Here is a 25,015-nt window from a genome sequence, read left to right as displayed (position 1 = left end):
GACAAGCTCATAGGGGAGACATCACTCACTCAGTCTTTTAAACAATTTAAAGAGTGATAGATGAACAAGCTGTTTTTGTTGTATTTGGACTGTGCAACTCTATTGCATAAGAAATATTAATGTTTTTGTATTCTGTTCAGATCTGATTGTCAACATAATGATGTAAGACAATAATTATTTATATTTATTTTTAAGATATGAGATGTTTTCATAAAGGGTAGGCATTATAAGCATGAGCTTCAGCCTACACCTGTTTCAGACTGATGTAAATATGCTTTTGTTTGTTAGCTCAACTGTATGAAAGTAAGTTGTTTGTCTGAAAAAAAACAAAAAAAACAAACAGGCGATAATCGTTGCTTATATTGTATTGGCAATTTTGTGGAATTTCCGCACATAAGTGGTTCTGTTAAGGGCTTGCACACACACACACAATTAAATATTCTGGAGCTCTGTTTGTGACCTGAAGGATCAGCTCTCTATTAGAATACTAATGACAGGTGAATGGTTTCTTACTGCATACAGTAAAGAAGGGATGGACCTTTGTGACTAGCGCGTGTGTTTATGTGGGTTTGTTATTTTGTTAACACGCACACACACACACAGGTATAGATGGTTGAGTGGTCAGGGGCTTATTAACCCTTTTCGTTGACATGTCCCACAGTTTGCTAGCACAAAATGAAAGACGACAGCCAGTGATTCAACACAAACCGGCTGATTTTGTAACTACCTAACAGCCTGTCACTATTTCACTAATGAGCTACAGGTGGAGGTGGGGAGTCTGTACTTTCATGAACCCTCTCTTCTCCGCTTCTCCTCTACCTCTCCTTTCCTTTCCTATTCTTTTCTCATTTGTTACATTTTACTGATTTGACTGAAGGATAATATTTTGCTTTATTAAAAGGCTTAATACTTATATGCCTGCCTCTTTCTGTGGATTATAAATAAACATCCAATTAAGCAAAATGGGATTTAAACACAGTGATGAAACTTTATATATGAACACATTACATATTGTGTTAAGAATATTTGCAATTGTTTGGTATATCTAGGTAATTTTGCATACTGTTATGGTGGTTAAGTCCATATCCATAGTCGAGACAAACGGCTGATTCGTGAATTTGCTTACTTTAAGGTTGGTGCCCTGATCAAGCATACAATTCTTACCTACGTCCCGAGATTCGTGTCATTGACAGTTTAGTGCTCGAGGTTACAGGTAACGGTATGCACATTTCATATATAATGAGTCAATCTCCCTGCCATCAAATCAAATAGTTTCACAGTCTGGGACAAACACAAGCATCTCGGGCCCTACACACATCTCATTGGAATACAGTGACAACCAACCCCAACCCCTGTGACAACCAACCACGTGATGTGGTTGGTTATCAAACTTTCTCACTTCCTCTCCTCTCCCCTCTCCTGTCTCCTCTCTCTATCCTCTCCTCTTCTGTCCCCTTCACTCTCCTCTCCTATTCCCTATCCTCCTCTCCTCTCCCGTCCCCTTCCTTCTCTCCTCTTTTGCCTCATTCCTCCTCTCTTCCACCCTCTATCCTCTCCTCTTCTGTCCCTGTCACCATCCCTCTCCTCCTCTCCTCTCCCGTCCCTTCCTTCTCCTCTCCTCTCCTCTTTTGCCTTGTTCTCTCCTCTCTTCCACCTTCCTCCCCTCCACCCTCCCCTCCTCTCCAAGCAGGTCCAGGTTAACAGGATAAGACTGTAAATGTAAATCCTAGTGATGGATGGTCCTCATCCGATCTGTGAGCGTCCAACCTCCCTCACTTCCCTCCCTAAACACCACAGATACTGCTGCTAATTTAGGAGGCGTCAAACCGTCATGGCTCGGGCCAAAAGATCATCAATCCAGATAGAAAACGTATCAAACCGTCAACATTCAACGTCACCTTCACCTAGGTTGCAACTGAAATCTGAAGAATATATTTTTAGTGTCTGTGGTATTTGTTTTAAAATACCGACATCAGTAAGGTGTGAGTGTATCTGTTTATTACTAATTCGGAGAGAGAGAGAAAGAGAGACGCCCCACCTCCAGCCTCAACTCAAGGTACTACTATTCTCTCAAGCTCCCTCCAAATCAGTCAGGTTCAGACTGTACATACATAGTACCCAGTGATTACACTGTTGGCATAGCCTGTAGAGATCCTTCTTTCACAGTATCATACTGTGGTGACAATGCGATACTCCATTAGCTGGATAGGAGTGTGTGTATGTGTGTGTGTAGAGGGAGGGGGAGCCTTGGGGAGGGGGGTTATGATAGGAATTCCAGTTATTAATCTATGAGACAGTAAATCTCATTTGCGGTGGGTGCTAAAATTAACCAGCCTCAGAGAGCCAGAGACGCCAAATTACATGACAAATATATATTTGATTTATGGTAATTATCTTGCGATCGGGCACTCCGACAGAAATAACGCATACGGTATGCACAAACACAAACGCACACACTTCTAATTACCACTTAAAGTCGAATAATGATAGTACATCCACTGAAGTTGAAATACAAGTCTCTCTCAATAGGCCTCATTTAGAAACTAGAGGAGGCACGCAGGCGCATGCATCCACACGATGCAGGTCTGCAGCATCAACGAACCTCAACACCACAACTTCCTGCTGAAGTGGAGTCCTTTCCTCTCGTCTGGTTCATTTATCATCCCAGTGGTGAAGACTGTCTCAGTCTAAGGGCTAATAACCAGCTGACTTACATTCAGTTCTTACTCTGGTGTAATGTGTGAGCGCCAGGACAAATTGGATTACCTCTGTACATACAGGGTAAACACACACACGTGTGTATGCTCATACACATATACCTACGCATACACCACACACACACACATGCCCACCCACAGGTACACAAACACACTCATGCTCATTCATATGGATGTGGGCATTACCACACAGAAGCACCCAGAACACACACATGCATAAAGAGGACAAACAATATAGCCCTGTTGTAAACAGATGAGCTAGCACTAGCAGAACCATTGCTTGTTTAGCCGTGTAACTCAATTTGAAATGCTAACACCGCCACAGGCCCAGGGGCATGCTACGCTACGCTAGCCTCCTTACGCTTCCTCACAATTTAGCTGCCATGTTTTGGAAAGGAGCTGTGTGGCCCCATATTTCATACACAGCAAATAAAATTAATTGGGAATATAGGGGGCTGGAATAATTTTCTGCTGTACTCATTTGAATTGTAAATTAGAAGAGGTTTACAATATAATGTGAGTGCGTGTAGGGGTAGATGTGTGTGTGTGTCATTCCTATCATTGTGGGGGCACTAAGGTCTCTGCATGCATGTGCTGCTTACATTAGGGTTAATGACGTTTAGCACCATCATTAGCAGACATCATTAATGAAGATGTATGGAGAGACAGAGAGAGTAAGTAAGTAAGACTTTATTTATATAGCACATTTCATACAAGAATTGTAGCTCAACGTGCTTTACATAAAATCAATAAAAACAATAATACAAGTGATAAACAATTCAAACAAAAATAAAAATCCCAATAAGATCTCTGTTCAAGAGAGAAAACAACTTTAAACATGCATCTTAAAAGTAACATATACATTTGGTTCACCCCTGGTCTGTATATATAAAACCATACACTCTGTTAACAGATCCTTTCCCCAGGTCAAGAGTATGGGCCGTATTCTCTGTTAACGGATCCTTTGCCTCAGATCAAGAATACAGATTGTTTTACATATTTGTTTAAATACTTCACGCGACCAGAGTTCTTGTACGCTATCAGAGTTTGCCAACTCTGACCTAGACAAAGTAAAAATAGCAAGTCAAATAATGACCCAAATTTACTAAACCAAGATTCTACAATAATATAACTAATAAAAGTAGGAAAACCCTTTTGAGATAAAATTACTTAAATGCTTCGGTAAAAAGGTAGGTTTTAAGCTGTCTTTTAAAAATGTCTAGAGTGTTTGCTTCCCTAATATTTATGGGTAATTTGTTCCATAGTTTTGGGGCGTAATTGACAAAGGCCGAATCACCAATCTTCTTATGACTGCTTCTGGTGACCTCTAATTGGCCTGCATTTGATGATCGCAGTGTTCTAGCTGGTGTGTAGTTTATAAAGGAGTTAGCAATGTAGCTAGGTCCTTGTCCGTGTAGAGCTTTGTATGTGAGGAAAAGGACCTTAAAGTCAATTCTGAAGGTAACAGGGAGCCAGTGTAAAGTAGCTAGGACAGGACTAATGTGTTCTCTCCTTTTAGTTTTGGTTAATAATCTAGCTGCAGAATTTTTAATGAGCGAGAGAGAGGGAGAGAGAAAAGACAGAGAAAAGAGAGAGAGACAGAAAGAGTCTAAGCATTTTGAGAGAAAGAGAAACTGTTACATTTGTCATGAAAATGTGCTGATAATAGACACTTTTTCACTGAGATCACTATAGAAAATGAAACGTACTACACTGATGCCAAGCAATTTTCTTTACAGGATGTTTACCTTTGAAATGTGGGCAGGGTTGACATTAGAAACCAAGGTGCACGTAAACTGAGGTTCCTGAAAGAGAGAAACCTTGACAGCCCTGGTTGACAGCAGTAACAGGTGTGAGAGAACTGACAGCAGCAGGGGCTGAAATTATAATCAAATCAACGTGGCTCACCATGATTGCTTTTCCTCGCGCTAGTCACTACTTTACACTTCTTTTTAGGCATGTGTGTGTGCGCAGTGTGTAAATCTGCTCCTACCTCTTGTGGATATTTAAGCACTGTGTTGCCACTGCACACACACACTATCTCAAACACATACATACTCAAACACACTATGCACACAATAACTCACACCTCACGACACACACACAAACTAACTCAAATGCAGACACACACCCACACACAGCAGGTGAAGGAGTGAGCCCATTTCTTCTCTTCTCCGCTTTACCCTCTGCCTACTGTCTGGCTCTGGGCCCAAGAGAAACCTGCCAATCGTCCCTTTTTCACAGACATCCCAGCTTAACTTTTCAGGCACCACACACACACATACATACATACACATGCACTCACACATTCTGAGTAACTCCGATGTTATAAAGTTCTGGCAAAGTCCCAAAAGAGTATTTTCTCCCATCCTTTTCCCTCTCTAGTCATTAAACAAGTTAAAGTTGTCCATTAAAAACCCTCCTTTCACTTGTCCTTGAACTTTTCACAAGGTATTACTTCACTAACACCACTCCATCTTCCTCTATCTTTCCCTCTCGCCTCTTTCAATCATCCCCTCTTTCTCCAAAACACGCCGAATCACGTTGCTCTGACGGTAGACAAAACATGTTGTTGAACAGTCTGTTCCCTAACATTCAGTAGTTCACATCTTAATTATGTACAAATAGCAGAAACCACATCATGGGAACAAAGGAACTGCCCTGTGAAAGCATCGAATTGCAGTGTGTGTGTGTGTGTCTGGACCTCACTGCTATTATTTCCTGTCTTTGGCGAGGCATGGTGATGGGTGGATCGTTCCAGAGAGTAATAATGGTGGGAAGAAGAGTTCATAGTCATTTAGCTGTGAGTACTATCCCCTAGGATGGCCAGATCTCTATGAAGCAATAAGAAGAGAGGCAGGGAAGGATGGAGAGGGGAGGGAAGGGGGAGGAGGAAAAGGAGGGAAGGAGGAGGATGAAAGGGAGGAAAGGGAGGAAAGAAAGGAGGGAAAGAGGGAAGGACAGAGGAGGATAGAAGAAGGGAGAGATGGACTGAGGGACAGAGAGGGGGACAGCCATTCTCTGTCATCTGTCAAGAGTATAGTATTTCTCCTTAATTGAGTCATTCTGATCCCAATAATTGTTTTGGATGGCTCGCCTGTTTTGTTGGCTATCAGTAAACATCAACATACACACATTCAAAACAGAATACAAGAAAAAACACAATCATGGGCATTCGTATACAGTTTACAGGCCAATAAAAGTAACCCACATAATTACTTGGAAAACAGTTTCTTCAGTCCAAAAAAGATCCTTGGTCATCCTAATCAATGGCTTAGCCTAGCAAAAACATCTTATTCGAGTGAGATTTGGAGGTAATTACACAAGTAGGCTGGAAAAAAAGTGAACTTATCTAACTCTGTGGAGGCCACAGGCCCCAGTCAGGCACTGTGCATTCTAGCCAACCCTGAGAATGGGATGTAAACACAACAAAGAGAGCTATTTCTGTCTCATATATGCCAATGGCGCCATGTGGAGAAAGACCAACAATCAAACAGACAACAAACAAACAAGACCAGCAAACACATCAAGTTTGGGCCATGTGGTCGTGGCTGGGAGCACAGGGTCATGGTGGGGTTAACAGAACACACAGGGTAACACGATGATAAAGAAAGAGAAGCATTGCACAAGATGGCATTAGTCTGCAGCTTCTCTCTCTAATACATAAACCCAACCCATTTTATAGGCTACAGTCTAAAAGTCACATACCATTAAATGTCAGACTAATAAAATACACCTCCTTTAAATGCAGCATCCTCCCATTCTGAGTATGGTGTCTGCTAAGGAACAACCTGGAGTTGATTAGCCATGTTTGATGCAGCTTAATAGCTTAATGGATGCAACTATGGGAAGATGATAAACATTGCAACAGTAGTGTAATGATGTTAAATCTATAAAAAATTATAAGCATGGACAAATGTGTGTGTGTGTGAGAGAGAGTGTGTGTGTGTACTGTCTTCAGTTCAACCAGCATGACATGTTCAAGTGACCTAGGGTGACAGGGGTTGAGTGTTTTTGAGCTCCTTAACAAGGGCCACCTGCTAGCAGACATCATCCTTCATCTGAAGGGCAGCTGTCAGGAACTCTTGAAGGCAAAGTGGTGGCAATCTTGATCTCTCATGAAGCCAGAGTGTATGTGTTGGTTTTCACTTGAAAGGTGTCCCTGACACACTTCCCTTTGGGTTTCTGATGAGAGACAAAAGTAACAGATTGTAGGGCTGATGTTGTGTACTTATACTATACGTACTTTATCCTGTTTGAAGCATTTTTAAGTGCTGTGTCTAACCTGTCTTTCCGACCTCTCCCTTTCCCAGCCTTCCGCTCCCTGCACTCCTTCCTTTCTTCCTGATTGTTCCGGAAGTCTCCATGGCTCAGGCCGTCTTTCAGATCCAACAGCTCTTTAGGGAACAGGCTGTGCTCATCAAACACTGCTTTCACTGCAGTGATAACACACATGGGAGGAGAGGGCAAGGTAAGATTGTGTGTGTGTGTGTGTGTGTGTGTGTGTGTGTGTGTGTGTGTGTGTGTGTGTGTGAAACAGAGCAGGATATTTACAAACAGGGCGCACTTGGATAAAATCAAAAATTGCCTGCCACATGAGCGAGAATAGACAAGTTGTGCTTTCAATATGTGTTTGTGGGAGGGTCACAGGGAAAGTGGGAGTTCCACCCAAAAAGGTGGGAGGATACGCGTAAAGTGCACCTAATTATATATTCCACGGTATTTACACAGACTGCCAGTAAGAGCACGCCTCTATTCTGCGGGGGAAATTCTCCGTCTAAACCAGGAGCGCGTTTTCCTGTGTGTACAAATGTGCCTTATTCAATCGCAGAAGTGATCCGAGCAAGGCGAAGACATCAAGGCTTCATGTTTTGGTTACCCGCAATGTCTCGTAGTTATGATCATTGAACTATGCACTTTTGTAAAGCTCTCTCTTGGAAGTCCCTTTGGATAAAAGCGTCTGCTAAATGAATACATGTAAATGTTCTTCCCTGTAATATGTTCAGGTTTGCTGTTACGTCATGCACGTCACTAAATTTAAGCTTGCGCTTTCTTTTTCCCGTAGGAAGATCCATGATAGATATAAGCGGGCCCATTGTTCTTTTAGAGGCACGCTACTTAAGGCCGATTTAAGGCCAATTTATATGGAGCTAAATCAGGGCCAAATGTTTTGTTAATTCGGAAAAAAAAAAAATAGTTGAAAAACTAAAGCTTGACATTGAAAATGTAAGTTTTGGTAAAAAAACTTGAAAAATAAAACCATGAATTCAAAGAAAAAATAAGTTTACCAATTTTCACATAGTTTCACATTTAATGTTTTCAGATTCATTTTTTTTTTTCACGGCTTCAATTATTTATTTTTTTGTTTCATTTTCTTTTTTTCAGTTTCAGATCTGTTTTTCAGTTTCAGACTTTTGGCCCCGATTTTGCGTAGGGGGCGTGGCTTCAACTCAGAGGCGGGAGTTATGAGTGACAGACTAACCAAGAGGCAGAAAACTCGGCAGTTGGCATGGCGTCCGCTCCGCCAAGGCGCCAAGGTACGACGTGTGAAAGATATTAGCCTTTTTGAATAGATACTTTGGGACATTATCCCCGCAGTGGCATTTTTTTTGTCATTGACACATACCCTCAAAAAGGCTAATATCTATAAGGCCAAAAGTCTGAAACCTAAAATCAGATCTGAAACTGAAAGAAAAAAAACTTGAACCTGAAACCTGAAAAAAAAAGTTTTGAATCTGAAAACATGAAATGTGAAACTATGTGAAAATCTAAAAGTGAAAAATGAAAATGTAATAATTTATTCAAAATAATTCCAGACTTTAATCGAAATTTTAGTCAACTTGAAAAGAAAATTGGTAAACTTATTTTTTCTTTGAATTCATGGTTAAATTTTTTACGTTTTTGACCAAAACTTAAATTTTCAATGTCAAGCTTTAGTTCTTCAACTAAAGATTTTTTTTTTGAATTAACAAAACATTTGGCCCTGATTTAGCTCCATAAATTTATACTACTCCGTTTTCACGGACACAGGGAACGCCCTCTCCGACGTGGAACGCCCTCTACGAACCCTCTCCGAGCCCCTCTGAGAGATCTACGTGCACCTCCTGATTTTCCTGACTATCCGTCCGTCCGTCATTTTACGGATACCCCTTGGCTGTGATTGGTCCGTATTAAGAACCGCTTGCGTCAGGGGCGGGGTTGCCGTGACCAACAAGACAAACAGAATCCTTTGACCGCCATTGCTGTAAGTTTTTACAATTCATATTTCAGCTAAACAGTACATTTAAATCAGCATCTGAATTAAAATGTGACGAGAAATGGGCAGTGTAGTTGCTGAAAATTTGCTTATTTTATTGATGAAACGGCTAATTCGTAAATTTGCTCAGACTTTTTGATAACCTAGCTAGCATTGCAGTGCAGCGCCACCTACTCTTCTGGCGGTGAATTGTTTTCAGCACCCACAGCCTTCGGAGTACTATAAATTCAACTAATCCGTCCGACTCCGTCTGTCTGTAACTGTCTGAGTCGGAGTAGTATAATTTGGCCTTTACGCTAGAGGGCGGAGTATGCGCTGATTGACTGATGGGTGTCAGGTTTGATAAATACTACGCAAGATGAGGAAGCATAGCGGGCGCTATTACCGAACTCGCATAAAAAGACGCAGTGTAAACTGCGCAGTGTTAGAAATCTACCCCAGAGAGTGTGTATGTCCATAACATCTGTCATATGTGTGGGTGTGGGTGTATGTTTGTGTGTGGGTGTGGTTGTGTGTCCATACCATGTGTGTGTGTCTTCTCAGGTAGAATTGGGCTGCTCTCCTGCTTTCTGTTAAAGTAGAGGTGAGGATGACTCACAAAGTCTGGTCTAGACAGCTCTGCTACAGACTGGAGATCTTCCATGTGAAGGCCACTGAATATACCTGAGGACACACACACACACAGATCAGTGGAGGAAGATGAGAGAGGAACCATTCAGCAGTCAGCTCTGCCAGGATTTACCAAACTCAGAGTTCAGCGGTGTCTCCTTGCGGACAGGTCGGCTGTCAATCACCCTGAGGTCCAGCCTCTTCTCAAAGCTTCTCTCCAAAATGCAACTGGAGTGATGAGATGTGCTGGAAACACTGAAGATATACACACACACACACCAATACATCATGTTAGTATGACACCGAAAGTATAGTTCTATAAAGCCCAAGTTTATGCCCAAGGGACATAGTATTTTCACCTGGATACAGACGATTCCCCTTCCATCCCTCTTTCCTCTTCTCCCTCCATCCCTCTCTCCTCTTCTCTTTCCATCCCTTTTTCCTCCTCTGCCTTCACAGCCTCCGGCATGACTCCCTCCTCCTCTGGGGGGTTGGTACCAGGCTCAGAGGGAACGCACCCCAGGCTGGGGGAGGATCCTGCCTCTTGTGTGGGCCCTCCCTGTGCCCCCTGCATTGGGGTGGTAGCCCCTGGGCCCTCAAGGTGCCAGTGCTCCTCCTGATGGAGTGAGGGTGTAACAGCATGTTAGATTTGACCACACCCGAAGCTGCACTTACAGAACGTTTTGTGGTACGTGTGAATTTGTCCTTTTTCTACATGTTGTATTTGATGCTGTTTAGATTTCTTGTAAAAAGACTGCACCCATAACTTAGTGTGTGTTGCACATCAGATATTATGCTATTTTTGTTGCAATGTATAATATACCGTATTTTTCAGAAAATAAGCCGCATTTTATATAAACCGCACCTCACCAGAATGTGAGCTTTGTGTTTGTAAATCTGAGTATAAACAGCACTGGAATATATGCCGCACTTGATACGGGAACAAGGATATCAATCAATGCACGAGTATAGGCGATCTTACAGCAGACCGTTGTGTGGCTTCAGGTGGCTGAGCGGTTAGGGATAATAGCGTCTGCTAAAAGACTAAATGTAATGTAACACACGAAAATGAAAGTAAGTGCATAATGTATGTTTTCTATTGCCTGGGAATTAACTAGCAAATATTTACCTTTAGACGTGTGAGTTATAAATATTTCCGACGGTCCCCAAAGCCTACATTATTTTTCTGAAACGGAAGCTAGCTAGCTTTAGTTAGCTTCCGGGCTAAGTTAGCTAGCACAATACTTGTAGCAATGCTACTACCTGCTAGTGTTACTTGTTAGCTTTCTCATTAGTACATTTTGAAGCCATACTAAGCGTTTGTGGCATAGTTTTTGTCCATCGGGAAATATTCAGTTCTGTTGTTTTGTTATAATATAAACCGCAGCACCACAAGAAAAATGTTAAATCGGGGTATAAACCACAGTTTTATTTCCGAAAAATACTGTAATATGGTGTTGGGATGTTATTAATGCGCTGTCGTTGAGAAAATGCAACTGTTGCACTGTGCCTGGTGAAAAACAGTCAGTTTCAGTCAGTTAACCATCGGAAGTACTGTTGCAACAATTTTCTTGTAAATGTTCTTTATGCACTTATGTCGCTTTGGATAAAGCACCTGCTTATAGAATAAAATGTAGATGTAAAATGTCCAGGCACAGTCAAACAGGTTCATCATGACAAATTGCCAAAGATTCTAAAAAGAATTGCTTCAGGAAAAGAAGTAGAGCATTTTTGATTGATTTCCTTTGACATCAACAGGACCCATGGATTTCAAACATCATTTCAATGTCAAAAACTTTTCAGATCAGTTCCACCATCGGCATGCAGACATGAGTAAATAAAACTTAGTCCAAAACCCACCGACATAGCCAGCAAGAGCAGAGAAGTTCTCAGACAGAGAACTCTGACAGACTGAGAGTTCTGTTAGAGAGGGTTCATAGGGGTTCTACAGCAGTGGGCCCTAAGGCTAGCTAAAATGAGAAAATACGCACTCACACACTGCCAGAGGCTCTCCGCTAACTTAATGTGGATGCCTTTCTAAAAAACACACTTTTCTCAAATCAGGCTGATGTTGCGTTTCCCTTCCATTTCACCAACCACACACACCACACGCACACCACACACACACAGGACCCACTGCTCATGAACTTGGGGTAATTTATACGCTGTCTAGCTAGGTGTATCTCATGAAGGGAACCTGATTTGAACATGCTGTATTGCGGCAGTAGTCCCAAATACACTTATTTTGAGTTAAAACACAAATAAGACCCCCATTTTACCTGCCCAAAGATGCCCACTGTGTGTCCAGGCAGGTAGCTGAGAGCCACACAGCAGTCGGACGAGGCCGAGAGGAGGAGGAGTCTGTCGCCATGGATGCAGGTCTCCAGGTGAGTGACACAGTCCAGGTGTGGGCGTAGCCTACCTAGCAGCTCCGGAGCATCATTGGTCACTCCCTCTTCAGGCTGGCAGCAGTAGTTCTGATGGACAGGTAAACCGGCCAATTGGGTAAGCAGACCCTTTAACATTTGGAGACTTCAATATATTCTGATTGTAGAGCACAGTGGCACTAACAACCATGGTAAATTATTATGGGCTGTTGAATCAGCTATATGTAAAACCTCTGTCGTTTCTGACATTTCGTTCATTTGTTATGTAGCAGAGGATAGTAGTATTTCTGAAAGGCAGATTGACAGACCTCACTCTCTCTCCTGCCAGTCATCTTCTGTACTCTCAAGGACCGACAGACAAGCATGAGCAGGGTGTCATATTTACTGTCAGCAGTATCTTGTAGCATCCCTTTTAAATTGGGTTTTCTTTCAGCCTTCCTGTTTGTTTGCTCAATCTCCCTCATCAGCTTTTAAACCTTGTTCTGTTAATCTCTCCTTTTGTCTCTTCCTCTCTATCACTCTCTCCTCATTGTCTTCTCTTTCTCTTTTTATCGTTTTTCTCATTCTCCCACTCTGTCTCTCTCTGACACACACACACCCACCAGTATGTCCCAGGCCTTCAGGCTTATATCAGCAGTGACCAGGTATCGACCGCAGGAGCTCACAGTCATGATGATTGCTCCTGCGTCTCTATGGGCAGTGAACTCTCCGACCAAGCTGCTACCGACCGTGTTCCAGAACCGCACCACACCAGAACCACCACAGGAGACCAGGTTTGCACAGCCTAGACAAAACCCATACCCATACACCAGATCAGACTGCTTTTAGTCTAATAATGGACCAGAATAGAACATAATAGGATAAAGGAGAGTAAAATTGAATGGTACACATTCAAAACAAGACAGCAGCATAAAACAGTAGTGATATCATGTCTGGACATGAGTTGAAACTTTATGACATCATCTCTCACCTGTGGACCCCAAGCCCTTGCCCCGCCCAGGCAGGAAGTAGAGTCTGGTAACGGCGTCGGTTCTCTCTGGCCCTTCCTCGCTCGTGGCCCTGGAGGCATGGCCTTGGCTCTGACCCAGCCCAGTCACACCGGGTTCTCTCTGAGGTGGGCGGAGCTTTCTCAGAGCATTCTCTGTGCTGTTGTTCCATACTGTGATCTCACCATCATAACTTCCTATGCACAGAGAAAGTGAACGGGACGACAACATACAATTTAGCTGGGTACAGTGCATTCGATGAGAGGCATATTTGTTTTTCACTGAGTGGGTGGGGAGAAACAGAGGAAAAACTGGGAAATATTCTTACAAAAGGAAAAAGCATTTTGACCAAATCTAAGATGCAGGCAAGGAGGAAATATCCAGGGTGGGTCTAACTTCATAAAAATGTATTCAAAATGTCATAAGTGGCCCCTAACAAACTTAACTTTCCCAGCCCTGCTAAACCTCAGTGCCCTCATAATGCTTTCGAAACTGGGACACACATCTGTTCCCTCCAACCATCTGCTCATCCGGTGAAGCGGGAAATGTACTTTCAACACAGAGAGCTGTTGAGTGTGTAGGGCTGTATTGGTAAAAACCTGAATGATAAAGACCCTTTGTCACTGGTCACTCAGACACTCGTTGTTCGTTTGCACCAAAGGGACTGTAATGTTAAATTACATTCACATCTTCTAGCACAAACAGGTGCTGGAAGGAATTAATTGTCCGAGACTGTTTAGCGCTTGAGCTTACAGATAACGGTATATGCGTCAATCTCCCTGACATTAAATCAAATTGTTTTACAGCCGACGACAAACACAAGCATCTCCGGCCTTACAAGTGTTCAGATGGGCAGGGTGTTATACTGGAGCTACTGATCTGGACCCAGCACTAGGGATGGGTATCGAGAACCGGTTCTTGTTTAGAACCGGTTCCCAGTGAATCGATTCCTTGGAATCGTTAGCAAAATTCCTTAACGATTCTGTTAAAGATTCTCTGTGCCGTTGCGCATGCGCAAACTTTTATAGTTTATTCAGACAAACTGCAGCAAACATGGCAACTAGGAAGAAGCGTTATAAAGTTTGGTTGTATTTCACACAACAAAATGACAACAACGCCACTTGTAATGAGTGTAAAAAGTCTATTTCGTCGAAGGGAGGAAATACTACAAATGTGAAGAAGCATTTGAACACACAGCATGGAATGTAGTTATTGGAACGTCATGTGTTCGATGCATGCAGCAGCGCAGCTAACGTTCGCGCTTCATCTCTAACTATCTAAGGTAGAGCTAAACTGCTCAAAAGTGATCACAACCACTTGTTACTGTGTGAATCAATTTGCCTTTATTGTGTGTAGTCGATCTAGTTATCTTCTGTCCCGTCGTTTGAAGCATACATTTTAGCTCCGGCATTCGTCTCCCATTAGTATTGATCTTCTTGATCATTTCACGTTATCGGGGCAGCGTGTGTTATCAGCAAACGTTCGCGTGTCCCATTATTAAACTGAGCATATTGATTTTTAATCCATTATTAAACTTAGCATTTGAATTGTTTAACCTTTTAATAGTCCTGTTAAATGTGCCTGAAAACGCCTAAAAAACATACCCAAAGTACATTGAAAGCTGTGAAACCATTTGGAGTACATGCATGTAAATGGTCTCTTTTGAAAGGTGACACTGAAGTTATTTCCCCTGTTGTTAGAACCCCTGTAAGTCCTACTGGTGTTGAGTAATAGAAGGTTGAACACAAGGAAACTGAAAGTTTCTACCTCCGACTAGATTTTGTTTTGAAAAAAGAGGCCTGAAGAGGCCTAGAGGTGGTAGGTAGAAGAAGAAATTTGTTTAGAACGAGTGTGTGTGTGGGGGGGGGTGCAGGACGCACAGACCTAGTTGGCTGTAGAGGGGAGAATCGATTAGAGAATCGATATAGAATCGAATCGATAAGCAGGAATTGATAAGGAGTCGGAATCGTTAAAATCTTATCAATACGCATCCCTACCCAGCACTGCACTGCTTTAAGGTGCATTTTCAGGTTCAGGAGTTGAGCAGAGGAGATAAATAGTAGTAGGGGTGTGTATGTGGGAAGCCTGGGTGTGTGCGTGTGTGTGTGTGTGTGTGTGTGTGCGTGCGTGAAAGTGAAAGGTGGGGGATAGCAATAGGAGGTATGAAGCTCATGAGAGTGTGAGCCTGCTGCATTATTCATGCTGCCCAGAGGCCAGTCATATTCACAGACTGGGATCAGGGCCTCTCTCTGTATCTCTTTCCCTTTCCTATACCTCCCTCTCGTTGTCTCCACCTCTCTTTACTCTCTTCTCTCTGGAGAGAGAGTGAGATAGAGAGAAGTGAGGAAGAGATTAATTGACTTGGAATGTAGAGAGTGAGATGAGGACAGTGACTCCTGTGAACTGGAGCGTGTTGGCATCAGGACACTGAAATGCTGTCTCTGTGCCATGCTCCGACACATACTCGGACAAAATTACATTACTCAACATTCAAGCATGGCCTATTGCATTGACGTTACACATTCACACAAAAAGACACACACATGTCCTCAGGGCTGCGTCCTTTCCCCTCTGCTCTTCTCCCTGTACACCAACAGCTGCACCTCCAGTCATCCGTCTGTCAAACTTCTGAAGTTTGCGGACGACACCACCCTCATTGGGTTCATCTCTGACGGGGATGAGTCTGACTATAGGTGGGAAGCTGACAACCTGGTGACCTGGTGTAGCCAGAACAACTTGGAGCTCAATGCTCTTACGACAGTGGAGATGGTTGTGGACTTCAGGAAGAATACAGCCCCACTCACCCCCATCACCCTGTACGACTCCTCAGTCAACACTGTGGAGTCCTTCCGCTTCCTGGGCACCATCCTCTCCCAGGACCTCAAGTGGGAACTGAACATTAGCTCCCTCACCAAAAAAGCACAACAGAGGATGTACTTCCTACGGCAGCTGAAGAAATTCAACCTGCCAAAGACAATGATGGTGCACTTCTACACAGCCATCATTGAGTCCATCCTCACCTCTTCCATCACCATCTGGTACGCTGCTGCCACTGCCAAGGACAAGAGCAGACTGCAGCGTATCATCCGCACTGCTGAGAAGGTGATCGGCTGCAATCTGCCTACCCTCGAGGACCTGCACACCTCGAGGACCCTGAGGCGTGCGAGGAAGATTGTGGCCAACCCCTCCCACCCTGGTCACTCCCTGTTCCAGCTACTCCCCTCTGGCAGAAGGCTGCGGTCCATCAGGACCAAAACCTCACGCCATAAGAACAGTTTCTTTCCATCTGCTACTGGCCTCTTCAACAAGGCCAAGGACTCCCATTGACATTCATTCACTTATTTAACTATTATAAGTCCATCTAATGGCAATTCAGTATGCATAAGCCACTTTATCTCAGTATCCGATTGCACTATGTTGACCATTCACGCTGCTCATTATTCTTATTTTTATATATATTTTATTTTATATTTAAATTGTTGTATTCTTAGATTGTTTAGTTCTTTGAAATAGTTAAACTTTTGTACTTTTACTTAATTTAAGATCTGTATATGTTTAGTGTTTTGCACCTCCCTGCCACAGTAAATTCCGTGTTTGTATAACATACATGGCGAATAAACCTGATTCTGATTCTTCTGACATACATTTTTAAGTTAACCAGACTGCCAGAGGAGATTATTTAAATATCATATTTACATTTTTCAGGAGTGTCATTTAACTTTTCATCACATCTGTACAATCTCTCTTTTATGTGGAGGGTTTACAATGAAAAAGTATGGGGGATAAGGAGAAGGAGAGGGCATAAGGGATGAGGAGAAGGTGAGAAGGGATGAAAAGAAGGGATTGGGGGATGAGAAGGGATGTGGGGATGAGGAGAAGGGGGGGGGGGACAAGGAGAAGGGATGGGGAGATGAGGAGAAGGGATGAGGAGAAAGAAGGAAGGAGGTGTGAGATGAGCTGGAGGAGAGAACCCCTGCCTGACTGCCCTGCTGTGTCAGACTCTGAGTGTCAGGCAGCGATGGGCGGCTAACCAGAACGTTCCACAGAGTTTGAATACTAATTAGGAGGAGAGTCAAGTCCCACAACCCCGACAGCCAAATGTGCTCTCGCGTTCTGAGTCTCCCCAAGACACGCACGCACATTGACATGTGCACTCTCTGACACACCGGCGTACGTACACACGCACACACATGTGCGCACACACAGGCAGACACGCCTGAGGGACTGCATAGACAGGGCCATTTCCTGTGTCTAATGCTGAGAAGGAACTAATAAACATAATTGTATTTGGGCATTAGGATCATCCACATTATTTGGGGGGCAGGACTGCAGGAGGGGGTGAATGGGGAATACAGATTAAGAGTGAGTGTGTCTAGTGGGGTAGCAAAGTGTATATGTGTGATAGAGAGAGACAGCAAAAGGTTTGAGTGTCCAAACTCTTATCTCTCTCTCCTTCCTATCTCAGCCCCATCTTATCTCCACTTTCCCTGCATTTGTCTGTTGCTCCTGCGATGTAACGTCTTGCTCTGCTATTTATCTCACCCCCCTTCTTCCATCCCTCCATCTCCTCTCATATGTACTTATCCCCGGCTTCAGCTGAAAGGTCATAAAAGGTCAGCTAAGTCTTCTGTTTTTCTCTATTCCACCAGTACCTGACCAAACTACATCTAAAGCTCAAGTACATTCTATTCTACAGAAATCACTTCCTGAAAGCGATACACGCCTGCACATCACAAGCTACATTTGAATTAAATCAGACTTTACCTCTCATAACAACTGGACACACATTGCCTAGCATCTTTAGTGTAAAGGTGCAGTGGGTCGCTGTATTAGCTTGAGGTTGGAAGCATGTATAATTCAAGCTCTCCATTAAAATGTGGCAGGATGTCAATAGTCCCAGCCCCTGGTGCTTTTGCTGGCTAATTTCCATAGAGCGCTCTGTGGGTTAGCATTAGCGCCTAGTGTCGGCCATATTGAACAGTCAGAGTTGAGCCAGAGTTCACCGCCTCATAGGGCCCATTGCTGGGATCCTGTGGGCCTGAAAGATAGATGACACACGCTGTGACACTCTCTCTCTCTCACACAGACACACTGAAACATGAAATGGTGTGATTTCAAGCACACACACACACTGTGACAGTCGCTCACATACACATACTGTGTCACTTTCTTGCATGCGTGCGCGCACACACACACATGTACACACATACACACACACACAGGTCCCCAGCAGAGAGACGCAGGGTGCCCCATCTCTTTGATAATACACCAGCTTACTTTAATCACCAACCAATTGCTTTCAGATATTTTTCAGTGTTTTTTTCTGTTTCTCCTCTCCTCCAGTTTCAGCTTTCTCATGCGCACTCTCGGGCATGGAAGTTTGATTATAAAGGGACACACTCACTCACACACAGTCACACACACACACAGGCCTATGTATTCCCACATATATTGGATAAGTGGTGAAGACCTTTAACCAGCCATTTAGGGGGCATGATGAACACACACACACACCTGTGACAAGGGCTTGTGGGGGCTGGAAAGTAGCACACAGAATGTGGTCTTGATGCTGAACACCCCCCTTCCACTCTGAGGGCTGCACAAAGAACTGGGAGAAGGAGTGGAGCCGAAACACAGTTAACATCCTGCAGAGATGGAGGGAGAGAGACAGAGATGGAGAGAGAGACGGAGAGGGAGGGAGAGAGAGAGGGAGGGAGGTAGGGAGGTTAAAACTGGGCACAATGCCATTGCTCACTGCACTGGTTGTGAGGGGCAAACAAGGAGGAAGAATTGATGTTCTCAATGGACACACACACACAGGCATCGGTGGAAGGTGAGTGAGAGTATGATGAGGAGTGGAAGTGAGTGTCCTGTTGTCGTGTTTTGACGAGTAAGGCTCCAGATGTCTGCATGCTTCTGGGTCTTGTATGACACATGCACACACACGCCAACACACACACATGCTGATGCACACACACCCATTTGCATCTCACTTTTTGTATTCACAGACACGCATGGTGGAGAGAACAGCAGAGAGAGGGGAGGAAAGTAGATGTGATCGGAGGAGAAAAGACATACACACACAGCCTGTCTCTGGTTTTCTTTGCATGTGCTGACATCTAGGATTGTTCCCTTCAGATGGAATCATGAGATGGATGCAACTGGGAAGATAGTAATAACTAAAGCAGCACATGCACAAACTCTCTCACACACACACACAATTGACACTCAAAACAGTTGTTGAGACTAAACGACTGCAAACTACTAAGACCATTTTCATTTGAAACTGACAAGATGAGGATCACAATCACACACACACCTGCCCCAGCCCATGACCAACACGCTCCTGTTGAGCACCAGCAGCTGGGAGATCTCCAAGGCCTGCTCTCTGCCTGCATCCAGACGGTGATGGCAGTGGCCGTTAAAGTCCCACACCTGTAACACAGAGAACACAGAAACTTCTAGAACCATCTGGCACAGAGAGCAATGAAGAGGGATGAAGAGACAAGTGTGAATTTTACGGGTTCCTGTATAACCCGTACAGCATGTTTGTCCCTGAAGAACTAAGAACTGTCATGTGACCATAATGAAGATGAGACTTGAAGTGGTACGTTAGACCAGGTTCTGGTGGAGATTCTGGATGATTGTCAGACACATTAGGGGAGGTGTAGGTAAAGGTAAAAACAAATGAACATCAACAGGGTCAGAGGACGGACAACAAACACGAAAACAAACAAATAAGGACAGGGATTGGCAAAGCCTGAGGTGGCAAAGACACCCAGATAGATAGACAACAAAACAGACAGACAGGAAGATGACACACATCCCTCAGGGGCTTCAAAACAAAAGCAAGCAAACACTGGTAGCGCCAGGAGACGAGAAAGCTTGTGACGCAACAGGAAAACAACCTGAGAAAGTTTCCTAGAGAGTCAAGATGTGAAAGTTTCTGGTGGTGGTCAGTGAGTGTGTGTATGTATTTGTGGATACCTTTACCATTCCATCAGTGCCGGCGGTGAAGAGGCGTGTTTGTGTTCCGTCCAACGCCATGGTGGAGATCTCAGCGTTGCCATGACAACGGTGAAACTGCTTGACCTTATGACCTGTGTCTGGGAGCCAGAAGACCACTGAGGAGCCAGAGTCACTGCTAATCACCTGAGAAAGGGGGGGGGGGGGGGAGATAGAAGAAGAAAGAGACAGAGAGAGTGAGAGGGAGGGAGATACAGAAAGAGACAGAGAGGAGAGTCAGAAAGATACACAAAGAGAGAGAGAGAAAAAGAGAGAGAGACAGAGAGGGAGAAAGACCCCAAGATCACCAAGTAGAAAGACATGCCTGGAATGCATATTTAGTGTGTGTGTGTGTGAACCTGTCTGAAGAGACTGTTGTAGATAACACAGGTGACAGGGCAGTGGTGGCTGAGAGCCCTATGGCCCGTCTCCCTGCGCGGACCCTCCAGGAGGAGGAGGAGGCTGTTGAAGGAGAGCAGGAGGCGCGAGCGCTCCTCGTGGAGGTACACCAGGGTCACACACTCCTCCTGGGTCCTGGGGAACAGCCCCGTAACCAGCTGGATGCACAGTTGGCTGGAGACATCCCACAGTCTCAGCACCTGAACACACACACACTTAATGTATACTCCAAACCATGTATAAATATACACACACCACTCCTTCTCAGTCTTCTCTATGATAATGATAATAATAGTACATTCAATTTGCAGGCCGCTTTTACCCAACACAATATGAACCTGCAACCTCTAGGTTTGCAGTCAAATGCTCCACCATTAAGCTATACCCATCCCCACACCCTTTCCTCAACACGCACACACCTTGTCCTTGGAGTAACTGATCAGCTGTTTCTTGTCCAGGACAAAGCGTACGGCGGTGACGCTGGTCAGGTGACCTCGGAGGACGCCCACAGGTTTGAAGATTACATAGGGGTTCCACAGGAGAACCTTGTTGTCTACCCCTGCTGTGGCTGTAACCAATCACGACAGATTATATTAGCACCTGCTGTGGCTTTGACCAATCCAATTGGATAACATTTGCACCGCTGTAGCTTTAACCAATCATAACAGACAACATTAGCACCTGAACTGGCTTTAACCAATCAGTGATAATATTGTCTAGAACCAATTCAGATGATAATCAACATGGTTTTGATCACTGACATTAAACAAGATACGTAAGAAACTGTGTGTGTGGTGTGAGTACCAATGAGGTTGAGACCAGGGTGATGATCCAGATCATTGGCTCCTTTCTCTGTTTGGAAAGCGGTAAGTCGAAGAGGCACGCCCTCTTGCGCTCGCCAACCAATCACCATGCTGCTCTGAGCGCTGGTGCTGCATGACACAAAGGCCTCTAAGGAGCCAAGGAAACGCACTACGAGGGGTACAGGAAGTCCACACAGGACACACACTCAGATGCAGGGAGATGCAGAGGGCTGACAAACAGTAAGTTATTTCTTAAACGATATTGTTTGAATTTTCCCATTCGATTGAAAGTAACCTGAATAAATAGACCTGGCACTTTCAATGGGGCTCAACAGACTCACACATTCCTTTGTCACAAACACACAAATACACACACAGGTGCGCACGTCTATGACACGCCATGTGAGTGTGAAATAATGAAGATATAAAGGGTGACAGGAGTGTGAAGTCCGCAATCTTCCAAAAGAACAAGATTGTTTCTGTAAGGTGTCACAGCTCATTTTCAGAGTCCTGCCACTGTGCCAGAAGTGCTAAATGTATTATCTGCTCTATAATGGAAGGATGACATATTTCCTTCTGTCTCTGCCTCACTTCTATCCCTCTCGCTTCCTACCTGTCCTTTTCCCTCATATCACCACTTTTCTCTCTCTCTCTCTCTCTCTCTCTCTCTCTCTCTCTCTCTCTCTCTCTCTCTCTCTCTCTCTCTCTCTCTCTCTCTCTCTCTCTCTCTCTCTCTCTCTCTCTCTCTCTCTCTCTCTCTCTCTCTCTCTCTGTCTATGTATATATATCTTCGCCTCTCTCCCTTTCATTTTCTCTCTCTCTCCCTTGCTTTCTCTCCCTCCTCTCTTTCTTTCTCTCTGGTGGCACGTGTGCCTGAAGGTTGAGGGTCTGGATAACCACCAATGTCTAATCGTAAACAGACACTGTTTCTGCAGGCTGGGGGGGACTTCAAAAGAAGTGCTTTCACCCCAGAGGTACACACACATGCACAAGCTCACACACAGCACACACACAGACGCAAACACTCACAGTAAAGTGTGTACACTTTCAATTAGCCAGTCCTTTTCATGTTCCCCTGTCATCTTTTCAGTTTCCTTTTTAGCTTTTGTTCTTTGTTTTCATATTTGTTGAGCTTGTTTATTAAAACTTTATTCTTGTTATCCCCCATGCGAGGATCCCCTTCAGCTAAGCATGTCAGTCAGTGTGTGTGTGTGTGTGTGTGTGTGTGTGCGCGTGTGTGTGTGTGTGTGTGTGTGTGTGCGAGGTCAGCATGTGGGCATTTTTGAGTGTCATTGTCAGTGCCCAGAATCCTAATTAACAACTCAATGGTCTTCATCTGATTAATGCAATCACTGCAGAGTGGAATGACCTCTTCAACTCTCATTGCGTGAGTCTATGTGTGTGTGTGTATATATGTGTGTGTGTGTGCGTGCATGTGTGTGTGCATTTTCATAACATTGCACAACCATACCGGTGGTGACAGGTTGAGTGAGTCACCCAGACCTCTATCCACAATGACAAGGTGTGTGTGTATATGTGTGTAGTTACATTAGGTTGTGCCCAAATGCATTACAGTGTGCATATGTGTGTTCATATACAATGTTTTTGTGTGTGTAAATCTACAGTATGCATGTGTGGGTGGGAGTGTTTTTGTGTGTGGGTGGGTGGGTGAGACAGTGACATCCCATCCAGACATTGGAATGTGAAGCTATAGAGAGGAGTCAGCAGGTGTGCCATCCTTGTCCAGTCATAGACCCAGTCACAGTGTAGAAGTGGCCAGCCATCACTTTTACCAGCACAGTAAGCACTTCACACGCCTGCCACTAATTTACATATTAATTGATAGTGGTGAGGTTCAAGGAATCTAGGGTGACGCAAGTCAACAGAAAGCAGGCTGGGAAATATCACGTCCCCAGCACTGACAAGTTAATCCATATGTGTTAGCTTGCTGATCAATTTGCCGTGTGTGTGTCACCTCTGCGGACCCATGCCTGTCCGTGCTCTCGGTGTGTGAGTGTGTAGCAGCAGTGATGTCTTCCCTGTGCTAACTCCTCCCACTTGATGATGTCGTCAGATTCCGTCTCCGCCCCTGTGCTGAGTCTCTCAAACAGAGAGATCTGAGCTGACCGGAAGCATATAGCACTAACCTACAACACACTCACACACACACAAACACAAGGTCTGAGTTGGTACTAAGGTTGGTACTCCATTATTTTATACTCCCCTCCTCCCCTCATCATTTCATCCATCCTGCTCTTCTGGCCTCCTCCCTTCATCCCCTCCTGCCCCCCCCCTTCATACCCTCCCCTCCTGCCCTCTCCATTACCTTCCTCCCTTCATGCCCTCCTCCCCTCCTCCCTTTATGCCCTCCTCCTTTTCTGCTCTCCTCTTCTTCCTTCATCCCCTCCCTCTTCTCCCTCTTCTCCCCTCCTTTCCTCTCCCTACCTTCCCTCTTCCCCTCCCCCCTCCTCTCCCATCCTCCCCCCTCCACTCCCCTCCCTCCCTCCCTCTCACCTGTCCTCCTGTGTCTCCTATGGTGAGCACTGCCTGGTCGGGGTGGGCGGGGTCAGCCCAGTAGTCTAAACACAGGGGGGCGTGTCTCAAACCCTGCAAAGCACTAAGACGCTCAGCTCAACCTCTTCCAACCTAAACACTACCATTAAGATGGAGTGTGTGTGTTGATGTGTGTCCTTTACCTGCAATTTGTACTGGAGGCTTAACTCCTGTTTGGAGAGCAGGTCATAGAAACACACCTCCTTAGTGGTGAACGACACCGCTATCTGGAGGGGTGGGGGAACAGAGAGAGAGGAAGAAATAGAGACAGAGAGGGGGGGGGGGAGTAAGGAACAGACAAGGAGAAAGATGTCTTGCATGATCTTTTTGATCTCAGCAGGCTTCCTACTGCTACCTTGTTGATGTTGTGCAGCACCACCATGGAGGTCACCCAGAGGTCGCGGGGCCTCACCGAGCTGTTGTGGAGGCGCTGGCTTTGTAGGAGGGAGAAGTCTTCCCCTCCCCACAGCCCCAGAGTGCCCCCCTTGCTCACAGACAGGTAGCGGGCCGAGCTACGCAGGTATGCCACCTAGAGGACCAGTCAGGAACAGCAGACAAGCAGTTACATGTGCTCTGGTGGGTCTGTTTGGTGCTTGTGAAGTTGGCTTGATTCATGACATTATTGTTGAAGTTTCTCTGACATGGGTGCTGTCCTTGTCCCCTGTTCTTATGTTGCCGCTAATGTGTAAGGTTATGATTGGTCAGTTACCTGTTGGACAGGGTCACGGTGTGGAGAGGTCAGAGTTCGAGGGGCTCTCCAGCGAGGCACACGCTTGGCTCTGGCATGCTCCTCCTTCTCCGACAGCTCCAACAGCAGGTAGGAGCTCAGCCCTTCCCAATCTGTCCGACACTCCCCTTTCTTATCTGCACTGTCCATTAGCAGGCCGCGGTGCTCTTGAGTGACAATCACACGGTCAAATAGGTGGCCATACTCCTCCTTGGAGCCCTGTCCTATGAGGCAGTGGGCTTGGTCAACAAACTCAGTTCTGGATAGGGACAGAGTTTTCCCAACGTCATCCTGCAAAGGAACAGGTGAATATGGTTAGAAGGCACACACACACACACACACACATACACATATATACTTCTTACCAGGAAGAGGCTTTGTAGTTTCTCATAGTCTTCCATTCTCAATCTGCTTTCCAGCTGTCCATCCGCCATATTGGTTTCTATGGTGACATTTACATTTAACACTTATCCAGAGCGACTTACAGTAAGTACAGGGACATTCTCCCCGAGGCAAGTAGGGTGAAGTGCCTTGCCCAAGGACACAACGTCGTTGAATTATTCACATCTCTAG

The 25,015-nt window shown here is 44.7% G+C and overlaps 1 protein-coding gene across 1 annotated transcript; it reads right to left on the bottom strand.

Moving 5' to 3' along the window:
• Positions 1–5,887: 5,887 nt before the first annotated feature.
• Positions 5,888–24,876, bottom strand: LOC134028765 (WD repeat-containing protein 49-like). Its single transcript, XM_062472554.1, has 19 exons — positions 24,808–24,876; positions 24,425–24,733; positions 24,071–24,244; positions 23,859–23,942; positions 23,677–23,769; positions 23,138–23,309; positions 21,164–21,331; positions 20,779–20,927; positions 20,320–20,559; positions 19,275–19,390; positions 18,470–18,600; positions 12,940–13,152; positions 12,572–12,753; positions 11,862–12,059; positions 9,942–10,198; positions 9,716–9,837; positions 9,496–9,636; positions 7,003–7,153; positions 5,888–6,902 (listed from the first exon to the last, which is right to left on the bottom strand). Exons 1-19 carry the CDS (start codon positions 24,874–24,876, stop codon positions 6,863–6,865), a joined length of 3,009 nt encoding a protein of 1,002 aa, XP_062328538.1. The 3' UTR covers positions 5,888–6,862.
• Between the last annotated feature and the right edge of the window lie 139 nt (positions 24,877–25,015).

This window comes from Osmerus eperlanus, chromosome 11, assembly GCF_963692335.1.
Source record: "Osmerus eperlanus chromosome 11, fOsmEpe2.1, whole genome shotgun sequence".
Taxonomy (NCBI): domain Eukaryota; kingdom Metazoa; phylum Chordata; class Actinopteri; order Osmeriformes; family Osmeridae; genus Osmerus; species Osmerus eperlanus.
Note: the sequence above shows the minus strand (reverse complement) of the source record. Positions and strands in the feature narration are given on the sequence as shown.